This window comes from Phyllostomus hastatus, unplaced genomic scaffold, assembly GCF_019186645.2.
Source record: "Phyllostomus hastatus isolate PE091 unplaced genomic scaffold, TTU_PhHast_1.1 phas_scaffold_93, whole genome shotgun sequence".
In the NCBI taxonomy this organism is placed as follows: Eukaryota; Metazoa; Chordata; class Mammalia; order Chiroptera; family Phyllostomidae; genus Phyllostomus; species Phyllostomus hastatus.
Genome location: NW_025334042.1, coordinates 45,519,041 through 45,541,079, shown reverse-complemented (window position 1 = coordinate 45,541,079; position 22,039 = coordinate 45,519,041). Strand labels below are relative to the sequence as shown.

Sequence of the window (22,039 nt, the reverse complement as noted above, 5' to 3'; positions counted from 1 at the left end):
GGGTATCCGCGGTGTCCCGGAGGAAGGCCTGCTCTCAGGGCCCTCACCTCAGGGTTGCCTCCGCGGGGGCCCCAAACTCCCACCTCCCAGTGCCCAAGCCGTTGGAACCCACGGGCCAAAACCTCCAAGGGGGAGAACTGTGGGAAGCGTAGTCTTGGCTTCCGTCATGGTCCCGCCTCCGCAGCACTTGGGGCAGGAGGAAAACAGACGCTAGGCTGAGGCTCTGTGGACATTGTAGTTTTTCTTCCAGTCAGCCCCGTACAGATTACGGTAAGGTAAACTACAATCCCCAGAAGACAGCGGTGCTACGGCAGCCGACGGAGCCATTCCTCGTGCAGCAGTCCCGCCCACCCTCCCCTCCCCGCTGCTCTCCGCGGCGTCTGTAAACACACCCGGACTGTCATGGAGGGGGAGGAGGGGGCGGTGGCGCGGAAGGGAGGCGTTTTGGGCCGCCTCCAGGGTCCGTTCTGCCATTCCTGAACTGGTCCCTCGTCCCCGTGACTGTGGCATCAGGGAAGCGAACTGTTAGGCGAGAGGAGGAGGCAGTCAGAACCATATCCCCTTCTTCCCCCGGGGCGGGGGCCGGGCCGGGCCAGGCCGGCGGAGCCGGGGAGGGCTGGGGGAGGGAGCGCCTGGCCAGGCTGGCCTGTCTGCCGCGATGGATGACAGTAAGGTAAGTCCTGTGGTTTGCACGCGCAGCTGCTGCCGCCGCCTGCTTGTCGCCTAAGTGCTGGTCCCGCCGCTGAGCCTCAGTACTGTAGTCCACGCGGACACCCAGGAAACACCTGCCTTAGACATCCCCGCGCCTTCACTTATTACCCCAGGGCACCTAGCCAGGAATCCAGGGAACAGCGGGCTGCGTTGTTCCAGAAAGGGCCCTCTACCCTGGGAAATTTTCACTCCCAAGACAAGTCTGTGTGTCAGCTTTTCCAGGAAGTGCAAACCCTAGTTCTTGACTTGCCTGCCGAGATAAGTGAAGAAATTACTTTGCTTTTCCTTTTTGCCCTCCCCCACGCCCCTCCCAGCCTTTCTGTAGTTTGGTGACCTTAACTAGGACACCGTGAACGAGCCCTATTTCCCTTGACTATTCCCCTTTCTTCTCTCCTGTTCCCTTACTCAATGCCCCATTCATATAATCAGTTCACTCCCCCTCTGAACTATTTTCCTGTGGTTGGTTGGAACACTCTGCTAAGCTCCTGTTGCTATTCGTCCAAAGTCTGGAATCTAACCTCCTCTGGAAAGACTTCTCTAAAAAAAGTAGTGAATTCTTTCTTGATAATCTACCTTAATGATCTATCACCACCCCCTTTAAATCACTTATCCCTGTGATTATAAGGTAGCAGGCAATGTTCATTGTTTAATTCATTTTGTACAACCTATTTCTTTATGTCTAGCCTCATTAGTGTTTACCTTTACTTCGTGAAGATAGGGACGGTCAGTTTATTGATCATCAGACTTCAAGCATTTGCCAACTTTTGAAGTGGAAATTGCTCCTTCTCTATGCTATCTAGAGGTTTTACTTTCCACAGTCTTTGGCATGCTGCTGGAGATAGCTTTTTTGTTTGTTTGTTTGTTTGTTTGTTTGTGTGCCCTTTCCCCGTCCAGGTAACCATCACACTTTGCTGCTGTTAAGTTTTTGTTTTGCCCATCATCAGAGAGATTGAAAAGATTTAGAGCTTCTCTCTACTGTCTGTGTCATTCTACATTATCTCCTCTTCCTGATCCCGCAGAAGACTCTGAGAACAGTGGTAGAAGGGAAAGCCCCATGCAGTGCTCTGGAATGGTGCCTCACTAGAGAAACAGCCCACTTGTGAAGTAGCAAACCCCTCCTGATAGGAAGTGGTATTTCTAAGACAGAAATGGGGAGCCCTGAATATTTTCCAGAAAAATCAGAAAATAACTTTGAAAAAGTCTTTGCCAGCTTGATCTTTCAGTGTTAATTTTGAGATTAAATCTGCATACTATATCTTTTATCTTACCCAGAAAATAATATTATTGCTGTTTAAGAATGCCAAAAAAAACAGGTTTTTTTTCATTTTCTTGATTTGTGACTCTCACAGAATATTCTACATAATTTTCAGTTGTTTCCTTTTCACATCTTTGAAATACTTAATAACTTTCAGAAGGTCTTCAATAATTCAAGTAAGTCCAAGAATAATACATAAGTTTTGGGGTTATTTTACTTACCTATAAAATCACATAGCAGTTATTTCTAACATTAGCAAACTGTATTGGGGGGACAAAATTTTATTGTTTTGCCTAATAGGGTGAAGTTAAATTTGGGGGATAGACTGTTCATAACTTACTTCCTATAGGGTCCACAGGTATGCAAAATAAATTCAGTTTCATTTTTCATTGAATCTTTGTTTTATGAAAGATTTTAGATTCCACGAGTTTCTTAAATCCATAATAATTGTGGAAAACCAAGTCCACTGTAGATGTGTGTGGGTGAATAGTGCCTCTGTGAATGCACTACTTTCACCTTGTCTCCCTGGCGTAGTTTTGGGTGAGTTATATCTAAATGCCAGGCACAGCAGGACTGGACTGCTTTCAGCAGCCAGGTAGTGTGAAACAGCCCTTAAATGAGGCTTTGGCAGCTCCCGGTCCTGCCTTTTTCTGTGCTCCGTTGTTAAGAGTCCTACAAAATTGTATTGTCCTTCTAGTACAGGGATGTCAAACTCATTTTCACCCGGGGCCACATCAGCCTTGCAGTTGCCTTCAAAGGGCCGAAATAATTTTAGGACTGTATAGATGTAACTACTCCTTAACTTAAGGAGTTGAAATTACATTCGGCCCTTTGAGGGCAACTGCGAGGCTGATGTGGCCCCTGGTGAAAATGAGTTTGACACCCCTGTTGTAGTACATACATACATACTCACACACAAACACACTTCTCCCCCACATTATATATGGGTGGTGGAGTCTCGAGTTCCAGTTTCTTCTGTATAAAGGAAGGTAAGGGTTGAGGCTTGGAAGCACAGCAGCTGTACTGGTGAGAGCACAACGGATGACAAACTGACAGCGACAGTGAGGCCAGGGCAGCAGGAAGAGCAGGAGGTGAGCAGGAGCAGCAATGATAGAGGAGAGGCAGTATTTGAAGGAGCAGGTCAAAAAACAGATGATAATGTGAGGACCACCCTTTATAAAGATTCCGTATCCTGAATTGTTTTCATCAGTGGCAGTGAACGGGTTTGCCAAAGGCTCTCCACATTCTGCCATCTAGCTTCCTGGAATAAGAGCAGGACAGATTTGAATGTGAGTGCAGATTTGCTTCCTAAGTGTGTAGGATTGTGCCTGGTACAGCATAGAGTGCTAAATTGTTAATAGTGATTGAATTGAATTGGAACAAAATGTTGTTATGGACAAAGCCCTGATGTACCTGGGCTTTATTAATCTTTGTGCTTCTTTGAGCCAACCAGCCAGAGTATACAGATATATACAGAGTATACAGATAATAGCAAATTGGAGGTGAGCAAGAACTATGTTGGATATCTAAAAGTGCATTCTTGGGAAAGGGCTAAGTACCAGAGTTCAAATACTGAGTAGATCTCCACTCGGTTAGTTGGGAAGGAACAAATCTTGGCTAAATTATTTAACCTCTCTGGCCTTCCATCCTATTTGTTAAGAGGTTAGTACCTTCTTCACAGGCTTTGTTGAGGATTGGAGATACTGCATCAAGTATAGAGTCTAACACATAGTAGGCACTCAAAAATGTTACTATTCCTAGCAGTGACTTCCTTGGTCCTTTGCACAGTGTAGGAGGCACCTGACATGCACATTTTAGTAATTCTTAAGTGTGTACTGTCGCACATAACATTTATGGTTCTGTTTATGTCTACCCTACTACCCTCTGCTCCTACCTGTGCCCCCAAATGGGACAGGGGAAGTGCGATGAGACATGAAATGAACTTAAGCTGGGCCCCAAACCATTAGGTTATGTGAGAAAGGTAGTTTCCCGAGCCTACCTACATGTCCACCTCTAGGAAAAAGTGCTTGTTCTTATGAAAGCCTTTTCTCCCTTACCTGTTGCATTCAGTTACAAAGAAAATCGTGACTTTTTCAGAGGCTTCAATCATAGACAGAAGGTTCTTATTTTATATTTGAATTTTATGTTTATTGAATAAATGAACAAATAAATTGAAATATCCTAGACCGGATGTGTTCCTGCTGCAGACTCTGAGCTGGTAAAAGACCACTGTACATTATTACCCAGTCTGGCAGGGCATCAGGTTCCAGCTGAGGGGCTGATGAGAGACTGGGCCAGCTGCTGGTCACTATATATTAATACAGGCAGCTGTTCTCTTCCATACTTCCCTGTCACCCATATGACACATGGTTATCTGAAAATGAGGTTTCTTACACCTTCCCTAGGTAAGACAACCAGTTCTTATCTTCTAGTCACTTGTTCTGAGTAGTGGCTGCTCTCACAAAAATTTTAAGTTGGTCAAAAAAATCTCTCTGATGTTCCCAGACCTGTCCTTTGGCCCCTGACGTTGCTCCTGTTGGCCCTTTAGCCATCCTTTGCTGCAGGTGGAGCTGCCCTCTTTGGCAGCACCTGAAGCCCAGGCATTGTCTGCTTTTTCTGTCCTTCTGCTTTACCACTACTTTCCACAAGACTAGGGCCTGAGATCCAGCTCATCTAGTAAATAAATGTCTGTCAGTAGATATTAATGTTTTAATGTGCCTTCCTTTCCTATCCAGGTTACATGTGCATTTTAACTTGGGTGCCTTTACAGATAGTTTAACCCAAAGGGGCAAATTTTAATACTACACAATCAATTAAAATTGAAGTTTAAATAATGTTTTGCTCTTTGCAGAAAAGTTTATTCATTCATTCATCAGACATTTGTTGGGCATCTAATATGTACCAGGCATTGTGCTAGACAGTAGAGATACAAAGATCAATAAGATTTTATAAGTATTCTTAGGAGCTTACATTTCAGTGGGCTAGGCAGACACATAGAAAAATTATTACAGTATAGTGAGGTAAGAAATGAGGGCAATAGAGGCAAAGTGGTTTGAGGGGCACTAGAATGGACACCTGACTGTCTGGGTATGTCAGACATGGGTTTGAACAGTAGGAATGAATCTGTATAAGGATTCATAAGGAAGAATAGGAGTCCCCCAGAAAATGGGGAAGAGGGAAGGAATATCCTGTACTAAAGCATACTGCATTGGCAGATACGTATTTTGGTACCAGCTGGAGCAGGAATTGGCAAATTTTCTGCAAAAGTTCAGATAGTAAGTATTCACTGACCATGTGATCTCTGTCTCAATTACTCAACTCTGCCATTGTAGCACAAAGGCAACCGCAGTCAGAATGTAATGAATGGGTGTGGCTGTTTCAATAAAACTTTATTTATCAGAACAAGCAACAGGCTGGTTTTGGCTTCCAGCAGAGCTGTAGTTGGCTGACTCCTGAGCTAGAGCACAAGGCACAAGTAGAGGTGTGGGCAGAGATACTGATTGAAAGTTTATGAGGGCCTGGCAAGTTTAGCTGAAAAATTTGAGTTGGTGTTTTTCAGTGTGTAAAATAAAGAAGACACCTGCTGAATCAGACTGGGAATGGGGCCTGGGAATTTTGATTTTAATTTTAATAGGCTTCCCAGTTGAGTGGCTCATATGCTCACTGAAGTTTGAAGACAAAGGCCACAGATATTGGGGAGCCATTGAGGGATCTTAATGCAGAGGTGACAACATCAGATTTGTATTTTCATACAAAAATACTAATAGCTATATGGAGAATGGATTAAGGAGGGTAAAGATGAAGGAACTGGGTCAAGACTAGAGGGAGATGGTCTAATTAGGAAGGAACATTGATTTTGGCATATAACCAGAGTTCAGATCTCATTTCCACCCCTTTCAAGTTATTATGATTTTGGACAGATTATTTCATCTCTTTAGAACTGAATTGCTTCACCTGTAAATTGAGTGTGTTAATAAAACCACAGTTATGAAAATTAAATGTACTATATATGTGATTCTATATCAAAAGAACTTTTAGTACATAATGGATTCTCAGTAAATGCTAGTCCTTTCTGACTCCTCACTAGCTTGGTTAGCTTACTCAGAAGAAAGCCCTGAACAGAAGACCATTATTTAGAGCCTGTTATAATGTAGGCTGTGGTTAATGCAGCATGTGTAAATCCTTCAAGAGTGAAAAAGGTGGACATAAGGTAGCTAAAGAGACAGAATCCTGGAAAACTCTAAAATGATCAGAAGAGGCTGAGGAATAGGACTTAGTGAAATAAATGGAAAAAGAAAGATTAGTGACACAGAAGAACCAGAAAAACAGAGGCTGTTATGCCACCTAAGGGAGAAGAGAATTTTAAAGAGGAGACTTAGTCTCTAATATGAGATGCTACAAAAAAATTCAAGTAAAGTAAGTAGTGAAAAAGTATCCATGGGACTTGGAAAATAGATTATTTTTGACCCTGGCCAGAAAAGTTTCAATGGAGCGGTAGGGCAGAAACTAAAATGTAGCAGCTGGGAAACATGGCTGGGAAAGAAGCAAAGACAGTTTTAAGTATAGACCACTCTTATACAGTTAGTTCTTAAGAGTTTCATGCAATGCTACACATATAGGTAGTGTTACACTTAGCTTCAAACAGTCATGGCTGGGAGGGGGAGAGGCATAGGGATCCGGAGAGGCAGAGGTCAGCTCTCTCACTTCAGAGCTGCCTACTTCATCTTGTTTCTCCTGTTGACTAGAAAAGCTGGTAGAAAGGTTAGCAGCAGGAAGATATGGTTAGACTTTGTCTCTTTCTGAAGATCTGATAAATAGGAGAAAAAGTCTAACCCACAGCTGGGAAGGAAGTTATGGGAGCCCTGACACCAAATGAAAATGCAGCTACTTGTTTTGATTCTTTCAAGTGGTAAAGAGCAGTGTCTGGGCCGCATACATATCTACCTTATTTTTCTTTAAGCAACTGGAGATAACTTTCCACTTTGTTTTTAAAAGAAAGGTGAAACAAGCCTTCCTGCTGTTTTCCTTTTTAAATGGGGCTGATGCTATCCCTTCATGTAAATGCACTAATTCTCTTAGACTTAACAAACTGAAGCTTGTATGAGTTGTCTTAAGAATTAGAGCATCAGGATATAAATAAGTACAAAAAGAGTGGTAACATAGTAAGAGTCTTTAATTGGTTTTTCAGATTTTGTATCCCTTATGGGGAGACTTTTTAAAACATATTTCTATAAGTTGTTGGTAGTAATAATCGACAAGTCAGTTTTAAAATATTGCTAATTTTCCTTGTATTTATTCATTTAATGATCAGTCTTAATAAATGCCTGGTCCTGTGCTGGATACAATGGGGGTTGCATAAGTAGCAGAAAACATAGCTTCTGTGCCTGAGGAACTCTCACTACTGGAAGAGCTAGAAATTAAATCTGTGAGGCCACTTAAAAAACCCAAAACAACCAAAAACCCAATAGAACATATAGATTCAGTATGATATTAACTATATGTTTCAAAAATCTGGGAAAAAAGCAATAAAGGGCAGAGCATGGCTTCAAAGAAAGAAGGCTAGAGCTGATCACAACCAAAGAAGGCATAGTATTTGCCCTTTGGGTGGTGGGGGCGTGGAGAAGGAACATTTAAAGAAATGCTGAGAAATAGGCAGGACTGCACAGGATGGGGTCCCTTGGGATACTGACCTGACTTGATAGGGAGGCTGCCTGCCTGTTGGGAATGATGGAGGAGAAGAGTGGCTGGGTGAGAGGAAACCTGGATGTTGTGGGCTGACTGGTGGCCCCTAAAAACCTGTATCCGTGTCGTAACCCCTGGAACCTGTGACTGTTACTTTGTATGGCAAAATGCTGTGATTAAGTGAAGGATTTTGAGAGGAAGAATTTATCCTGGATTATCTGAATAGGCCCTAAATCCAATGACAAGTGTCCTCATAAGAGTGAGGCAGAGGGAGATTTGACAGACAGATGTGTAGGCAGCATGACCACAGAGGCAGAGGTTGGATTACTATGGCCACAAATTAAGGAATGCTGACAGCCCCAGAACCTGGAAAAAATGAAAGATGGATTCTCCCCTAGGCCTCCAGAGGGAGTGCAGCTGCATGCCAACTTCTGTCCTCCAGAGGAGAAAGAATAGATGTCTGTTGTTTTAAGCCACCTTGTGGTCATTGTTGCAGCAGCCACAGGCAACTATTAATACACTGGGTATGGTGACGTAGGAAGCAGTGCTGAGCCAAAGGTCTTCTCTTGAGCTGGAGAGTGACATGGCCAAAGGGCCATTGAAGTTTATCCGTTCTGTAATGACCAGGTCTTACTTTTTTACAGTGAAGAAAGATAACTTGAAGTACAAATACGGTAGTATTAAGCTGAAAAGAAAGGTCCACTTGGCAGCTCTTTGCAAGATAGATTCACTAGGGAAGTGGGGGTAGAAAAGGGGAGATGGTAGGGAGACCCATTGGGAACTTATTATTATAATCTGTGAGTAGGACCCTGACTAATGTAGGTAGTAGGAATGAGAGGAAGAGCTAAACTAGAGATCTTATAGAGGAATAAATTGGCATGACTGCAGTGGGTGGGAGTGGAGAGTCATAACAGTAGATGAAAATTTCAAAGAAGCATAAAATGAAAAAGGTTGTTACTTAACCTCACCATTGCCTTCCATCAGGTGCCTAATGCTACAGCAAGTTGGATTAAATGAATGGCTATATAGCATTGATACAGCAGTGCATATGAAACACTGCTATATTAATGTAGGTAGAGCCTTTTCAGGGAATTATATGTTCAAGTGAATGGGCGTTACCTAAGAACCTGGAGAGGAATAGGCATGCTTGGTGAGAGTGAGTTACCTTGTGACAAGTTGCTACAATGCAAATCAGGGGACTTGGATCCAGAGCCTTCTCTGACACTGAAAATATCTGGACTAAAATGTTGTCGTCTATACAATAAAGAGATCACTGTGCGTACCTCTGTGTATGTCTGTGTCCACCACCAGCACTCCCGTATGTACAGTTATCCTGCCCTTTGTAACATTATTGTTTCTTTTGTGTCTGCTATGTCTCACGAGTCTAAATACATTGAAAAGTAAGGACCCTGTCCTGTTTTAGTACTCCCAGAATTTTAGTGTTTGGGGCATAGTGGGTGTTCAGTAAATGATTGTTGAATAAAGGAGTTAACTTTCCCCATTTACCTGAAAAAGATGAGGAAAAGAGAACTTACTTCACCTGAGGTGGGGTGAAATAATACGAGACAACATGTAGAGGGCCTAACGCAAGGCCTTGTTCCCCCACCACACCTGATTTAGCTCTGAATTTAGATTGTTGTTCTTTGTACCTAAAGAGCTAGAACTAAAATGATTCAAGAGCCTTCGGGATAGTATTTACTCTGGACACTGGAGGCTCCCTCATTTGAACAAGGCCCTGGAGAGCACGCAGCTGCAGTCTCGCCTCTTCCTGCAGAAGGCACACCCGTTGACCGGGAAGCCTGTGCTCCCCACACTTGGGCCTTCGCAGATTATTCTGTCTTTCTCCGTAACGGTTTCATTTAGAATGATCCAGAACTCTGTCTGGGCCAAATCCAGTAGTTTCATTTTAATTCCCAGCCTTTTTCAACACATAAATTAGAAACCATTTAAAAATCATAAAAAATACAGATGAGAAAAAAGCTTTCTCCCAGAGGAGGTAGGAAAGAGCAAGGGGACAATGTAGTTATCACTGAGTTTGTGAAAATTTTATGAAACATAGGTAAGAATGATTTTTGGCCTAGAGATATTTAAGGAATTTGTGGGGTTAATTTCAGTTTTAGTTTCTGGTTCCTAGTTTCTAGTTAACTTCCCCTATCCATCCCAATCTTTATGGCTTACGGAATATATAAAGTTCAGTTAACTACTATTGTTAGCAACTAGTATGGTTCTATATTTGTATAATGCTTTTTTTTTTTACAAAGTTCTGTCACACATTATTCTACTTAAAGTTTACAACAATCCTGTGATGTGCTTGACTCTTGAAAACTGGTACACTAATCAGATGTTAGCTGGGACCAAAAGCCAGAACTTCCTCAGGAAAAGTTAAGCTCGAGATGTGGTGGCTACATGGCTTTAAATGGAATGTTACAGGAGATGACATAAAATACAGGAACCCTGGGTTCATTTATATGCCTTTCTAATAAAAAGGGGATAAAACAGTTCCAATTTAAATATTTTGCTACCATGTAAACTAAACAAAGGATTATAACTTCTGTTTGATTTTTATGATTGTTCTTTTCAAAAGTAGCCACTCCTGCATTAATTAAAAACAGCAATCTATGAGGTATTGGATTATACTGTTGTGTGATGACTCATTTTACTACATAAAGAATAGATGTGATTACCATTTATTTCACTGTAGACATGAGTTTGTGCTGTAAATATATATTTTTAAAAACTGTAGCAAAGTAAATATACTTTGTTTTAATGTGGGATGATTTCAAAATATTTTATTAAAATTGTGCAATTGATGTGATGTAAACATAATTTAAAATTGAGTCCATAGTAGTATTTGGATTAATTAGCCATCCTGGAATTGCTAGTCAAATATTGACATAGAAGGAAGATTTCCTGAGATGCGTATCATTATATTGGAATGATGCAGCATAGAAAAGCTTTAAAAGACCAGTTTTGAAAAGTTGAAACTAATTTAGGAGTAGTACTGAATCAACTAGGTTTTAAGATGGTGATGGAAAGGAAAGATTTTTTTCCCTTGGAGTATTCAGTTTCATTTCAGAGCCATCCTGTAAAATACTAGATGCGGTGGTTAGCCATCATGTTATGATACAGGGTCTGGTAAATGTGGCTGATCCACATTTAAATTGTGGTTTTCTTGACCTAGCCATTATGCATAGTAACGATCTGATCTTTATAGGGTACTACTAGGCCTTGTTGGTGTATGATATTAATAGTGATTTCAAACAAACCAACAAATCAGCATTTCTGTAGCCAAATGAATATTGGTCCTTTGAGTTTTGTTACCTGGAAAGGTTTCTGCATTTATTCTAATGATATGCCTGTGTTTCTCTTTTAGAACGTCCTTTAACACCAAAGCAATATTCCTTTCAGTACACTGACATTTTTATTCTCTGAGGGTAGTTTTCAGAAAGAACTGGACATCATTCAGAACCTCATCAGATAAACAAAGTGGATGCTCCAGTTGTTTGGAAATTTAAAGAAAAATGTATTGCTCTAAAATAATGTAGCCTCTAAAGGCATGTTGTATTGTGGCTTGTAAGAAATTGGCTCTTTCCAAAAGTGCTTGTTCACTGGAATAAATGTACCCCCACCCCCTTACAGTGACTGCTTTGAAGAAAACTTATTTGATATGTAAGTTCTAGTTTCATGTATATAAAAATTCATCATCTTTACCTCATAGTTATATGTTGTATAAGAACTTGGGGAGGTTCCAAAGCTAAACAATGAAGGAGATTAAATTACTTTGCCAGTCACCAAAAAATTGTGCCTATGCAGGTAAATGAATAACAGGTAGGAATCTCCTGAGACAGTCTAGGGTTATAATTATAGGCTTCTAAAGACAGGAAAGAATTATCCTGAAAATTTCAGGGACTTCCCTTCTGTTTCTTTGAGCTCAACGAATTTGAAGAGGGAATTTATAGCCATATTGCTTAGAATACATATTTGTTTTTATGTATACATAATTTTACATATAAATTTTATATTTTTCTAATTGTAAAAATTTAAGAATCATAACAAATACAGGTGAAAAAAAGCTAATATAATCACACCTATCAGAAATCCTCATTGAACTTTGGTTAACATCCTTTCTTCTTTGTGTTTTATAACGTTGAGATCATACTGAACTTACAATTTTGAATATTGACTTTTTTAACTTATTATTTTCTCAAGTCAATAAAAATTTGGTAATCATTTAGTTTTTTATTATCTAGCTACATATGGTTTATAAAGTTTACTGTTAAACTATTTAAATTTTATTGAAAAAATAGTGAAAGCTTACATTATTTCTTCTCTCATATTCATCGTATCAAAAGTACTAAAAAAGTTATGAAGCAAAGCCTCATGAGGCATTTGATGGGGTTGTACTTTTTGAGTTCCACAGGCTTTATTAATTTATTATTTGTAAATGTTTTCCTTGCTAGTAGGCAGCCGTAGTCACCTTTGTAGACACGGAACTAAGAGAAAAAAATTTTGTCTTCTCTCTCTTGCTGAAGGTGGTTGGAGGCAAAGTGAAGAAGCCCGGCAAGCGTGGCCGAAAGCCAGCCAAAATCGACTTGAAGGCAAAACTTGAGAGGAGCCGACAGAGTGCAAGAGAGTGCCGGGCCAGAAAGAAACTGAGGTATCAGTACTTGGAAGAATTGGTATCCAGTCGGGAAAGAGCCATATGTGCCCTCAGAGAGGAACTGGAAATGGTAAGAAAGTCTGTCAATAAATGCATGAAAAAAAAATCCTCTGTTTCCCAGTCAAAGAGATGTGTGTTAAAACGTGAAGGAACCAATTTTCACCTATCCAGTTGACAAACACGGGAAAGAATATTCATTGGTCAGCTGGTCAGCCAGTATGTGGGCAAAGAGGCATTTTCACAGACTGCTGGTAGGAGTGGAATGTACATGACTATTTCACTGAGGGATTGTTTATCATAGAAGAGAAATGGAAAATAACCCAAATGTACAACAATAGGGGATTGGTTAAATAAATTATACTACATTCATATATTGGACTACTTTGCACCCAGTAAAAATCACAGAGCACCTATATATTTATTAATGTAGAAAAACATTTATGATATATTGCTAAGTGGAAAAAGCAATATAACAATATGACTAGTATGATACCATTTGTGTTTAAACATTTATTTATTTGGCATGTTTCATGCTTTCAGTTATTCATTCAGATTTTGGATTTTTTAAAGGATTTTATTTATTTACTTTTAGAGAGAGGGGAAGGGAAGGAGAAAGAGAGGGAGAGAAACATCAATGTGTGGTTCCCTCTCACGCATCCCTTACTGGGGACCTGGCACACAACCCAGGCATGTGCCCTGACTGGGAATCAAACCAGCAACCCTTTGGTTCGAAGGCCTGTGCTCAATCCACTGAGCCATATCAGCCAAGGCTATTCATTCAGATTTTGGGTAGTGATTGTAGAAATGTAAAAGAGAATTGAAGCCCCATTACTGTGAGCTTGGGGAGGAGGTGGCAGGTTGGAGAAGAGAGAGAGAATACTACTATGATCATAACAAAGGTAGAACAGGCTACCACTGCTTTTTAGAAGGTAAGAAAATAAGGTTGAGGCATAAAGAAAGTTCAGAAATACACTATTCAGTAGATTTTTTGTTAGTATATGAAATTTGACTTATGCAATTGGGTTGGCTCAAAGGTCCATTCAGCTTTTTCTGTAAACTAAAAGGCAGATTTTTCATTTTCAGCAATAACTTTATTGATTTAGATATTTTGAGTATATAGGCTATCTCTCATGTGGTATAGCATTGATTGTTCTCAATTAATGTCTCAATTTGATCCCTATCAACTTCAACTGGTCAACCCGACCATGGAGCATCATCAAGTGAGGAATGTCCAGCACAAAACTTCACAAACCACTTTTGACATGTTCAGTCAATCACAGCAGCTTCTCCATAAACACTTTACAAATCCTTTTTTGCATTTCAGTTGCGTTTTTACCTTTCTTGAAATAATAAAGCATAATATGCCAATAATGTTGTGTATTATCTTCCGTCTTCAATATTGAAATGGCTACACAAAAATTCACCAATTTTGATAAGTCTTTTTTAAATGCACACTGATATTACAGCTGTTACTATACAATCTAACAAAATTGTTTCAAATGAAGTTAAAGACAACTAAGCACTACTAGAGCCATCTTATGGGAAAAAAACAAGCGAACTTTTTAGCCAACCCAATATAAATTATTTCTCACCTTCTGCAGTTGAGGACATAATCTTTCAGCTGATTAATCTTTGTATACCCCAGAGTCCATAGTACTTACTCTAGTAGAAAGTAGATGTTTAATGAATGTTTATGAAAGAGAGAAAGGAATTACTAAAATATTTATTTTAGGAATAGAAATAATAATGTGAGCATTAGCCAAAAGAGATGAATTCTAGTTAGTGGCACACTATGGAGACACATTCTTATAACCAGAGGGACCTTTTTAATCTGAGCGATACTGCAGTGCATCACCAGAAGATCGAGCAGCAGTTCTCACCCTCTTGTGGAAGGTGGCAGGCCTCATCCCCTGTCCTGGCTTGGCAATAGGAAAGACAATGGAGGGTGGGATTTCCAGCAGCCAGTGTGATTTCTGGGCATGGGAGTTCTTATGTCTAGCATTTCTACCAGTGGTTTCTGAACTCAAACTAGTAAAATATTACATAAATATATTTTAAATATTTCAGTACAAGCAGTGGTGTATGGCAATGGACCAAGGAAAAATCCCTTCTGAAATAAAGGCACTACTCACTGGAGAAGAGCAGAGCAAATCTCAGCAGAACTTAAACAGGCACACGAAAGCTGGGAAAACAGACGCTAACAGCAATTCCTGTGAGTGCAATAGATGGACAGTTTATATACATGTAGAGGAGCGTCTTAAAGTAGGATTTCTACTGACCACTTTCTTCTGTGTGACTTTTTTCCCCCTGCATATCTTTCAATAAATAAAATGGCGATGTTGTTTGTAGTATACTGAGTGAAATGGTTAGATTCTAAATATTGAAATGCATTGTATATGAGGTCTATAAAGAGCAACTGATAAATTTATGGAAGACTTACTAAGTTGAACGAGTTCATAAATGGGAGTGTACCATAGTTATTATTAATAACACCTTTTATTTGTATTTTGATTTACAATTTACAAAGTATTTTCACTTAAGTATTTTAAGTATTTATTCCAATAATTGTGTTCAGGAATTATACTTTTGTTTTAATAGACAAAGAAATAGCAGAAGGGTAAGTAAGGTGTGCAGGGTCCTCGCCTAGCCCAGGCTCTATCTTGTATAGTAGCCCATTGCTGTAAAGAATTTTCTTAGTAAGGTGAAATTTACATAACATAAAATTAACCATTTTAAAGTTACTTCAAAAAGTAACCATTTTAAAGTAACATTCCTTATTACTTAAAATGTTGTAAATCACCACCTTTATCTAGTTGCAAAACATTTCCTCACCTCAAAAGAAAACCCCAAACTCATTAAGCAGTTACTCACTATTATCCTCTCCCTCCAGCCCTATGAATCTTCTTTGTGTCTCTATGGCTTTACCTAACATGGGTATTTCACATGAATGGGTCATACAGTATGTGACATTTTGTGTCTGGTTTCTTTCACTTAGCATAATATTTTCAAGGTTTATCCACATTGTAGCATGTATCAGTACTTTATTCCATTTTATAGCTGCATAATATTCCATTGTATATCAGTACCACAACTTGTTTATCCATTCATTCATTGATGGATTTCTGTTTCTACCTGTTGACTATTGTGAACAGTGCTGCTATGAACATGCATGTACAAGTGTGTGTTTGAGTAACTGTTTCACTTCTTTGGGGTATATACCTAGAAGTGAAATTGCTGGGTCATGTGGTAATTCTATATTTAACCTTTACAGAAACCACAAACTGTTTTCCACAGTGGCTGAAATAGTTTACACTCCCACCAGCAAATATGAAGCTTCCCTTTTTTCTACATCTTGTCAACACTTTTTATTTTCTGTTTTTAAAAACTATAGCTTTCCTAGTAGATGTGAAGTGGTGTCTGGTTGTGCTTTTTTAAACAAAAAAAAATTAAGATTTTATTTATTTTTAGACAGAGGAGAAGGGAGGGAGAAAAAAAGGGAGAGAAACATCAATGTATGGTAGTTTCTCTTGTGCCCCTCACTGGGGACCCGGCCTGCAACCCAGGTGTGTACCCTGACTGGGAATCAAACTGGTGACCCTTTGATTCCCAGGCAGGCACTCCATCCACTGAGCCACACCATCCAGGGCACCAAAAAAACCTTTTTTTTAATTAATTGATCTTTAGAGAAAGAGAAAGAGAAACAACAGTTTGTTGTTCCAATTATTTATGTATTCATTGGTTGATTCTTGTATGTGCCCTGACTGGAGATTGAACCCATACCCTTTGTTATATCAGGATGATGTTCTAACCAACTTAGCTGTCTGGCTAGGGCTGGTTGTGGTTTTCATTTGCATTTCCCTAATGACTAATGATGTTGAGCATCTTTTCATATTTATGCTTGTTGGTCATGTGTATATCTTCTTTGAAGAAATGTCTCTTTTAAGTCTCTTGCCCAGGTTTTGATTGAGTTCTTTTTCATTCTGTGGTTGAATGTTAAGAGTGCTTTATATAACTGGATTCTAAACATTTATCAAATATATGATTTTCAGATATTTCTCCCATTCTGTAGGTTGTCTTTTCTGTTTCTTGATAGTATCCCTTGGTGAACAAGAGATTTTAATTTTAAGGAAGTCCAGTTTATCTATTTTTCTTTCTTTCTCTTTTAATCCTCATCTGAGGATATGATTATTGATTTTAGAGAGCGAGTAAGGGAGAGAGACAGAGAAAACATAGATGTGAGAGAGAAACATTGATTGACAGAAACATCAATCAGTTGCCACCTGCATGTGCCCTGACCAAGGATCAAACTCGCAACCTAGGTATGTGCCCTGACCAAGAATCAAATCCTCAACCCTTCAGTGTATGAGATGACACTCCAACCAGCTGAGCCACCTGGCCAGGGCTATCTATTTTTTGTTGTTGTTGTTCTTGCCTTGCATGTCACATCTAACAGCCCATTGCCAAATACAAGGTCATGAAGACTTACCCTTATCTTTTTTCTAATAGATTTTAGTTTAGCTCTTATATTTAGGTCATTGATCCATTTTGAGCTAATTTTTCTATATGGTATGAGGTAGAAGTCTAAATTCTTTTGCATGTGAATATCCAGTTGTCCCAACACCATTTAATAAGGAGACTATAGATTATAGAATGAAGATGTCACGTCATTGATTTCATCATTGTGATTGATTTGGGAGCACTTGAAATGTTATAAACTTTTATCTTTTAAAAAATTTATAAAATTCAAGGATGATATAACATTTGCTTAATCTAAATTGAGTTAAGGGGAAAAAAGGCAAATCAACTCAGGCTTTTTTTCAGTCTATATTTTAAAACAGCCTTCCTGTAGATACCAAACTTTATTTTTTATTTACATATTATCGATTATGCTATTACAGTTATCCTGATCTTTTCCCCGTTTGCCCTGTTCCACCCAGCAACCCCACTTCCTCAAGCAATCCCCCCACCATTGTTCATGTCCATGCGTCATAAGTTCTTTGGCTGCTCCATTTCCTATACTGTACTTTACATCCCTATGGCTATTCTATAACTACCTATTTGTATTTCTTAATTCTTCCACCTCTTCACCCATTCCCAAATATATCCCTCCCATCTGGCAATCATCAAAAGCTCTCCATATGCATGATTCTGTCTCTGTTCTTGTTTGCTTAGTTTGTTTTTCAGATTCAATTGTTTAGATTTGTATTCTTTGCCATTTTATTGTTCATAGTTTTGATCTTCTTTTTCTTAAATCCCTTTAACATTTCATACAGTAATGGTTTGGTGATGATGAATTTCTTTCGTTTTTTTTTTTCTTGTCTGGGAAGCACTTTATCTGCCCTTCGATTCTAAGTGATATCTTTGCTGGGTAGAGCAGTCTTGGCTGTAGATCTCTGCTTTTCATGACTTTGAATATTTCTTGCCAATTCCTTCTAGCCTGCAAAGTTTCTTTTGAGAAATCAGCTGACAATCTTATGGGAACTCCCCTGTAGGTAACTAACTTCTTTTTTCTTTCTGCTTTTAAGATTCTCTCTTCATCTTTAACCTTTGGCATTTTAATTATGATGTGTCTTAGAGTGGGCTTCTTTGTATCCATCTTGTTTGGGACTCTCTGTGTTTCCTGGACTTGTATGTCTATTTCCTTCACCAAATTAAGGAAGTTTTCTTTCACTGTTTTTTCAAACAGATTTCCAGTGTCTTGCTCTTCCTCTTTTCCTTCTGGCACCCCTATGATGTGAATGTTGGAACACTTGAAGTTGTCCCAGAGGCTGCTTACACTGTCCTCACTTTTTTGGATTTGTTTGTCTTCTTGTTGTTCTGATTGGTTGTTTTTTGCTTCATTATGTTCCAAGTCATTGGTTTGATTCTTGGCTTCATTCACTCTACTGTTGTTCCCCTATAAATTGTTCTTCATTTCAATTGGTGTATCCCTGGATCTGTTTTATTCTGTTGAAGTCCTCACTAAGCTCCTTGAGCATCCTTATAACCAGTGTTTTGAACTCTGCATCTGATAGATTGCTTATCTCCATTTTGTTTAGTTCTTTCTCTGGAGTTTTGATCTGTTCTTTCATTTGGGCCATGTTTCTTTGTCTCTTCATTTTGGCAGCCTCCCTGTGTTTGTTTCTATGTATTAGGTAGAGCTGCTATGACTCTCTGTCTTGGTAGCATGGCCTAATGTAGTAGATATCCTGTAGGGTTCAGTGGCACAGCCTCCCCTAACACCCAAGCTGGGTACTTGAGGTGCACACTTCGTGTGGGCTGAGTATACTCTCCTCTCATAGTGGAGTGTTGGTTGCTGTTGGCAGATCAATGGGAGGGATTTACCCAGACAAGTCAGCTGCATTTTAAAACACATTAACTAAATGATCTTAAAAACATTCTTACATTGGTAACTTTGATTTATTTTTCAGGGTGAAGATCATATAAAATGATAAGTCAGTGACTGAAATCAGTATCCTGATTCCTATGAAGGATGAATGGACAATATTATACTTCTTGGCTCCATTTACTACCTACTGCTCCATAGTCATCTCTGTAAATCTGCAATTTCTACCAAATGTGTGATCATAGATCTCAAAGGGTTTTGCTTTAACTTTTAACACTTAGAAAATTTACAGACATTCAAGACCTGTCCTGGTTGGTATTGCCACCCATGGCATTTAACATGTTGCAATGCTTGAAACCACAGGGGTAGAGAAAAATGGGTAAAGATTGTATTTTTGCACCTTAACTCCACCTTGCTTTATTGGTTAATTTATATTCCTTCCATGTAATTGTATGTGTATGTTTGTTTAGGTGTCACGTCCTGTCATGTTTTTGATTGCCCTACAAAGAGAAACCAAATGGGCTGATTACTGACTAAGTTCTTGGCCTTTATGGACCTAATCTTATTTCTTTATATTTACTTGAGTAACGTCTGTTTTCTGCATGAACCACGATTTCTCCTGTGAGCCATTCCAGCATAAGCTGTGAATATATATTAACAAATAGATACATTTCTATTTTTATAACCCATAGTGATATGCCTGTTTTAAATAATGTACTTGTTAAAAGCATCTATCAGGAAAGCCCTCAAGACAGCCTCTATTTGGAACTTCTGTTGCTGTCCTCTCAAACTGTACTTATAAAAATTTGTTAGGGCCCAGTCCATATTTGGAGAATTATCAGTCAAATTTTATTTTTAAGCAAGAAATAACCTTTTAGGCATTTCAGCAGTGTACATCATCTTGACAACCTAAAGTGTATATGTCTGTGTGTATTTCTATCGTATGTCTATATGTGTATGTGGGGAGGACAGGATTGAGTGTTCACACACATTTCCTTGGGCAGTCAACTAGGAAAATTTTTCTAAAGAAAATAGAGTAACTTTAGCTGCTGAGATTGAGTTTCTGCCTCAGGAGACCTGGATTAAAATGAACAAATTGCTGGTAGACCTAATGGCTGTAGCCATAACCAGAACACTTAGTTTCTTCCCTGACATGAGTTTCCTTATGAATGTGTTCTGAGCCAGAAAGAAACACACTGTAGGTGTGCGTCTGGTTCATCCCCAGCGATGCCTCCACTCTGGAGTGAAACACTGGAGCTAGAGTTGTGCACAGCACCACAGCTGGGAGGTGCAGAGGGCAGAGTAGTCCTTTCCAGTTCTCACTGCAGCTACGTCTGCTGTCTTCCTGACCTCCCGATGGCATGATGGTCGAGGAATCCAACTCATAGTATGATACACTAAAATAGACCCAGGAACCTTTTGGTTTCCCCTTTGAGATCCTCTCTTTTTTCTTTCCCATAGTTAAATCAGGAGATATGTTCCCTGTTGCTGCTAAATTATAATGGTCCTTGGCTCTAACGAAGCAAATATTTGACTTCCAAACAAACTACATTCTGTTATGAAATGGTAGTTTTTGAGGAGGCGTCATATAATACATTGTCTGTAAGGTGGAACATGAGATGGACCGCGTAGTTTCAGATTACAAGGTACTTCCCCATGCCCTTCTCTTAGGCTATGCATTTGAATAAAGTGCCTCCCGTACTTAGGTTGCAAACTCTGATCTCTAGTCCAGTCCTGTGTGACTACTGATATACCACTAGCCCAGACTGTTGGGCCTCTCTGTGTTTGGGTGGATGGGGGTGATAAGAGTATTTAATGTCTTTTTAGGATAACAAATACAGATAAAGGATTGTTAATATTTAGGCCTTCAGAATTTCAGTGTTTTAAATGTAGCGTTCAGACTATAATGGGTCTGTTTTGCCTTCTGGTCTACTCAAATGTATATTTTTTATTTTGCAAAACAACCCAAGATGTATTGTATGTTACTATGTTCGGTACCTTTTGAATTCCCCAGAACAGTTGTTTTCAAAGCAAACATTCCAAAACGAATGTGGCTCTTCAATGCAATGTCTCCATTGTGCTTGAAGTATTTCTTCTCTTTTTGTAATTTTAAATCACAGGGTTATTTATCTGAGCTATATCCCCCACCCCCAGCATCTTTACAAGAGTAGTGATGTTGTCCTCAGGTCAGATAGAAGATGTATAATTTTGGGTGAAAGTAAATTACAATTTATTTGAGTTTATTCCAAAACCTAGCTATTTGGTTTTTGCAGTAGATCAAAACCAAGAGAAAGCGCCTTGGTTTTAAAAAGGAACATGATTGCTCTGAGTGTTGTGCTGACTGCACGCTTTGGCCACTTGAAGCATGTTCATAAATGTCACTGATTAAACGGCTGGTTTCTGTCCCCATTTCAGTTCAGGAGCAGCGTACTGAAATCCCAGTTTCGCTCACGTACCTGTCCTGGCAGGCTGAGGGAGAACAGAAGAGGGTGAGAATCAGTGAGCGCAGTCTCCCTGGGTCAGTGCTATTCTCCTTGCTCCCTGAGTGCCAGAGTCATGTTTTCTTCTTCACCCAAAGAAAGGAAGGTGCGGGGGAAACTGTGTATTTAGCCCAGTCATCATCCGTCATCCATGTAGCACAGACCTGCCATATATTAGAGCAACTGAACATGATATGGAATAAGTTTGACTGGGTCAAGTTTTAGGATATGGTTAAAGTTCTTAAATTTTTTTTCTATTTTATCTGAAATCTTTCTATTGTATTCCAGTCTGAATCTATCTTACTGCAGCAAATTCATATCACAGTTTACCAGCTAATTGGCAGTATTTATCAGCTTTACCATTTAGCATTTTCTTTTATTGTTTTTGAATTATAATAGATTTGATTTGGCTTATTACAAAAGTATAGGTCTAACTGGACTTGCCTTTAGTTAAAATAAAGGGAAATATAAATGCTACATTTCCCAAGAAATCAGTTGCTTATTATCAATTATATATTTAGTTTTAAGGGAGTGGAAGATAACTGTTAAACCACATGGTATTTGGGGGCATTGAAAGGATTTTTCTTTCTCTGAAGAGCATTGTACAATTATATTTTTATGAAAAATAAAATATCTTCACCAGAGATATCTCAAATTGTCTGTTTTACATTACCGAAATAAGTATAAGAATGTAGTACTAAAAAGAGTATGAGATTTAGGCAGAAAACTGGTCTTGGATCCACTTTCTGAATCACCTTGAATCATTTAATCTTTTAGCTTGTTTCCTCATCTATAAAGAAAGGGGGAGGATAACTTTCACAGAGTAAGTAGTTGGAGTTATGAGAAACTGCTTCTTACATATTGAAGAAATACATCAAAATATTCACATATGCCTTCATATGTGAATGGATTCTGACAATGGTTTC

General features: G+C 39.1%; 1 protein-coding gene across 1 annotated transcript; it reads left to right on the top strand.

Moving 5' to 3' along the window:
• Window positions 1-379: 379 nt before the first annotated feature.
• Window positions 380-21,757, top strand: CREBL2 (cAMP responsive element binding protein like 2). The gene is made up of 4 exons (XM_045829809.1): window positions 380-673; window positions 12,181-12,378; window positions 14,376-14,520; window positions 18,719-21,757. The coding sequence occupies exons 1-4, from the start codon at window positions 659-661 to the stop codon at window positions 18,721-18,723; spliced, it is 363 nt and encodes a 120-aa protein (XP_045685765.1). The 5' UTR covers window positions 380-658; the 3' UTR covers window positions 18,724-21,757.
• The last annotated feature ends 282 nt before the right edge of the window (window positions 21,758-22,039 follow it).

Excerpts from the sequence above, each read along its gene's own strand:
- CREBL2 (XM_045829809.1), top strand. Across the intron at positions 12,379-14,375 it reads TCAGAGAGGAACTGGAAATG|TACAAGCAGTGGTGTATGGC; the intron begins GTAAGAAAGTCT and ends TAAATATTTCAG.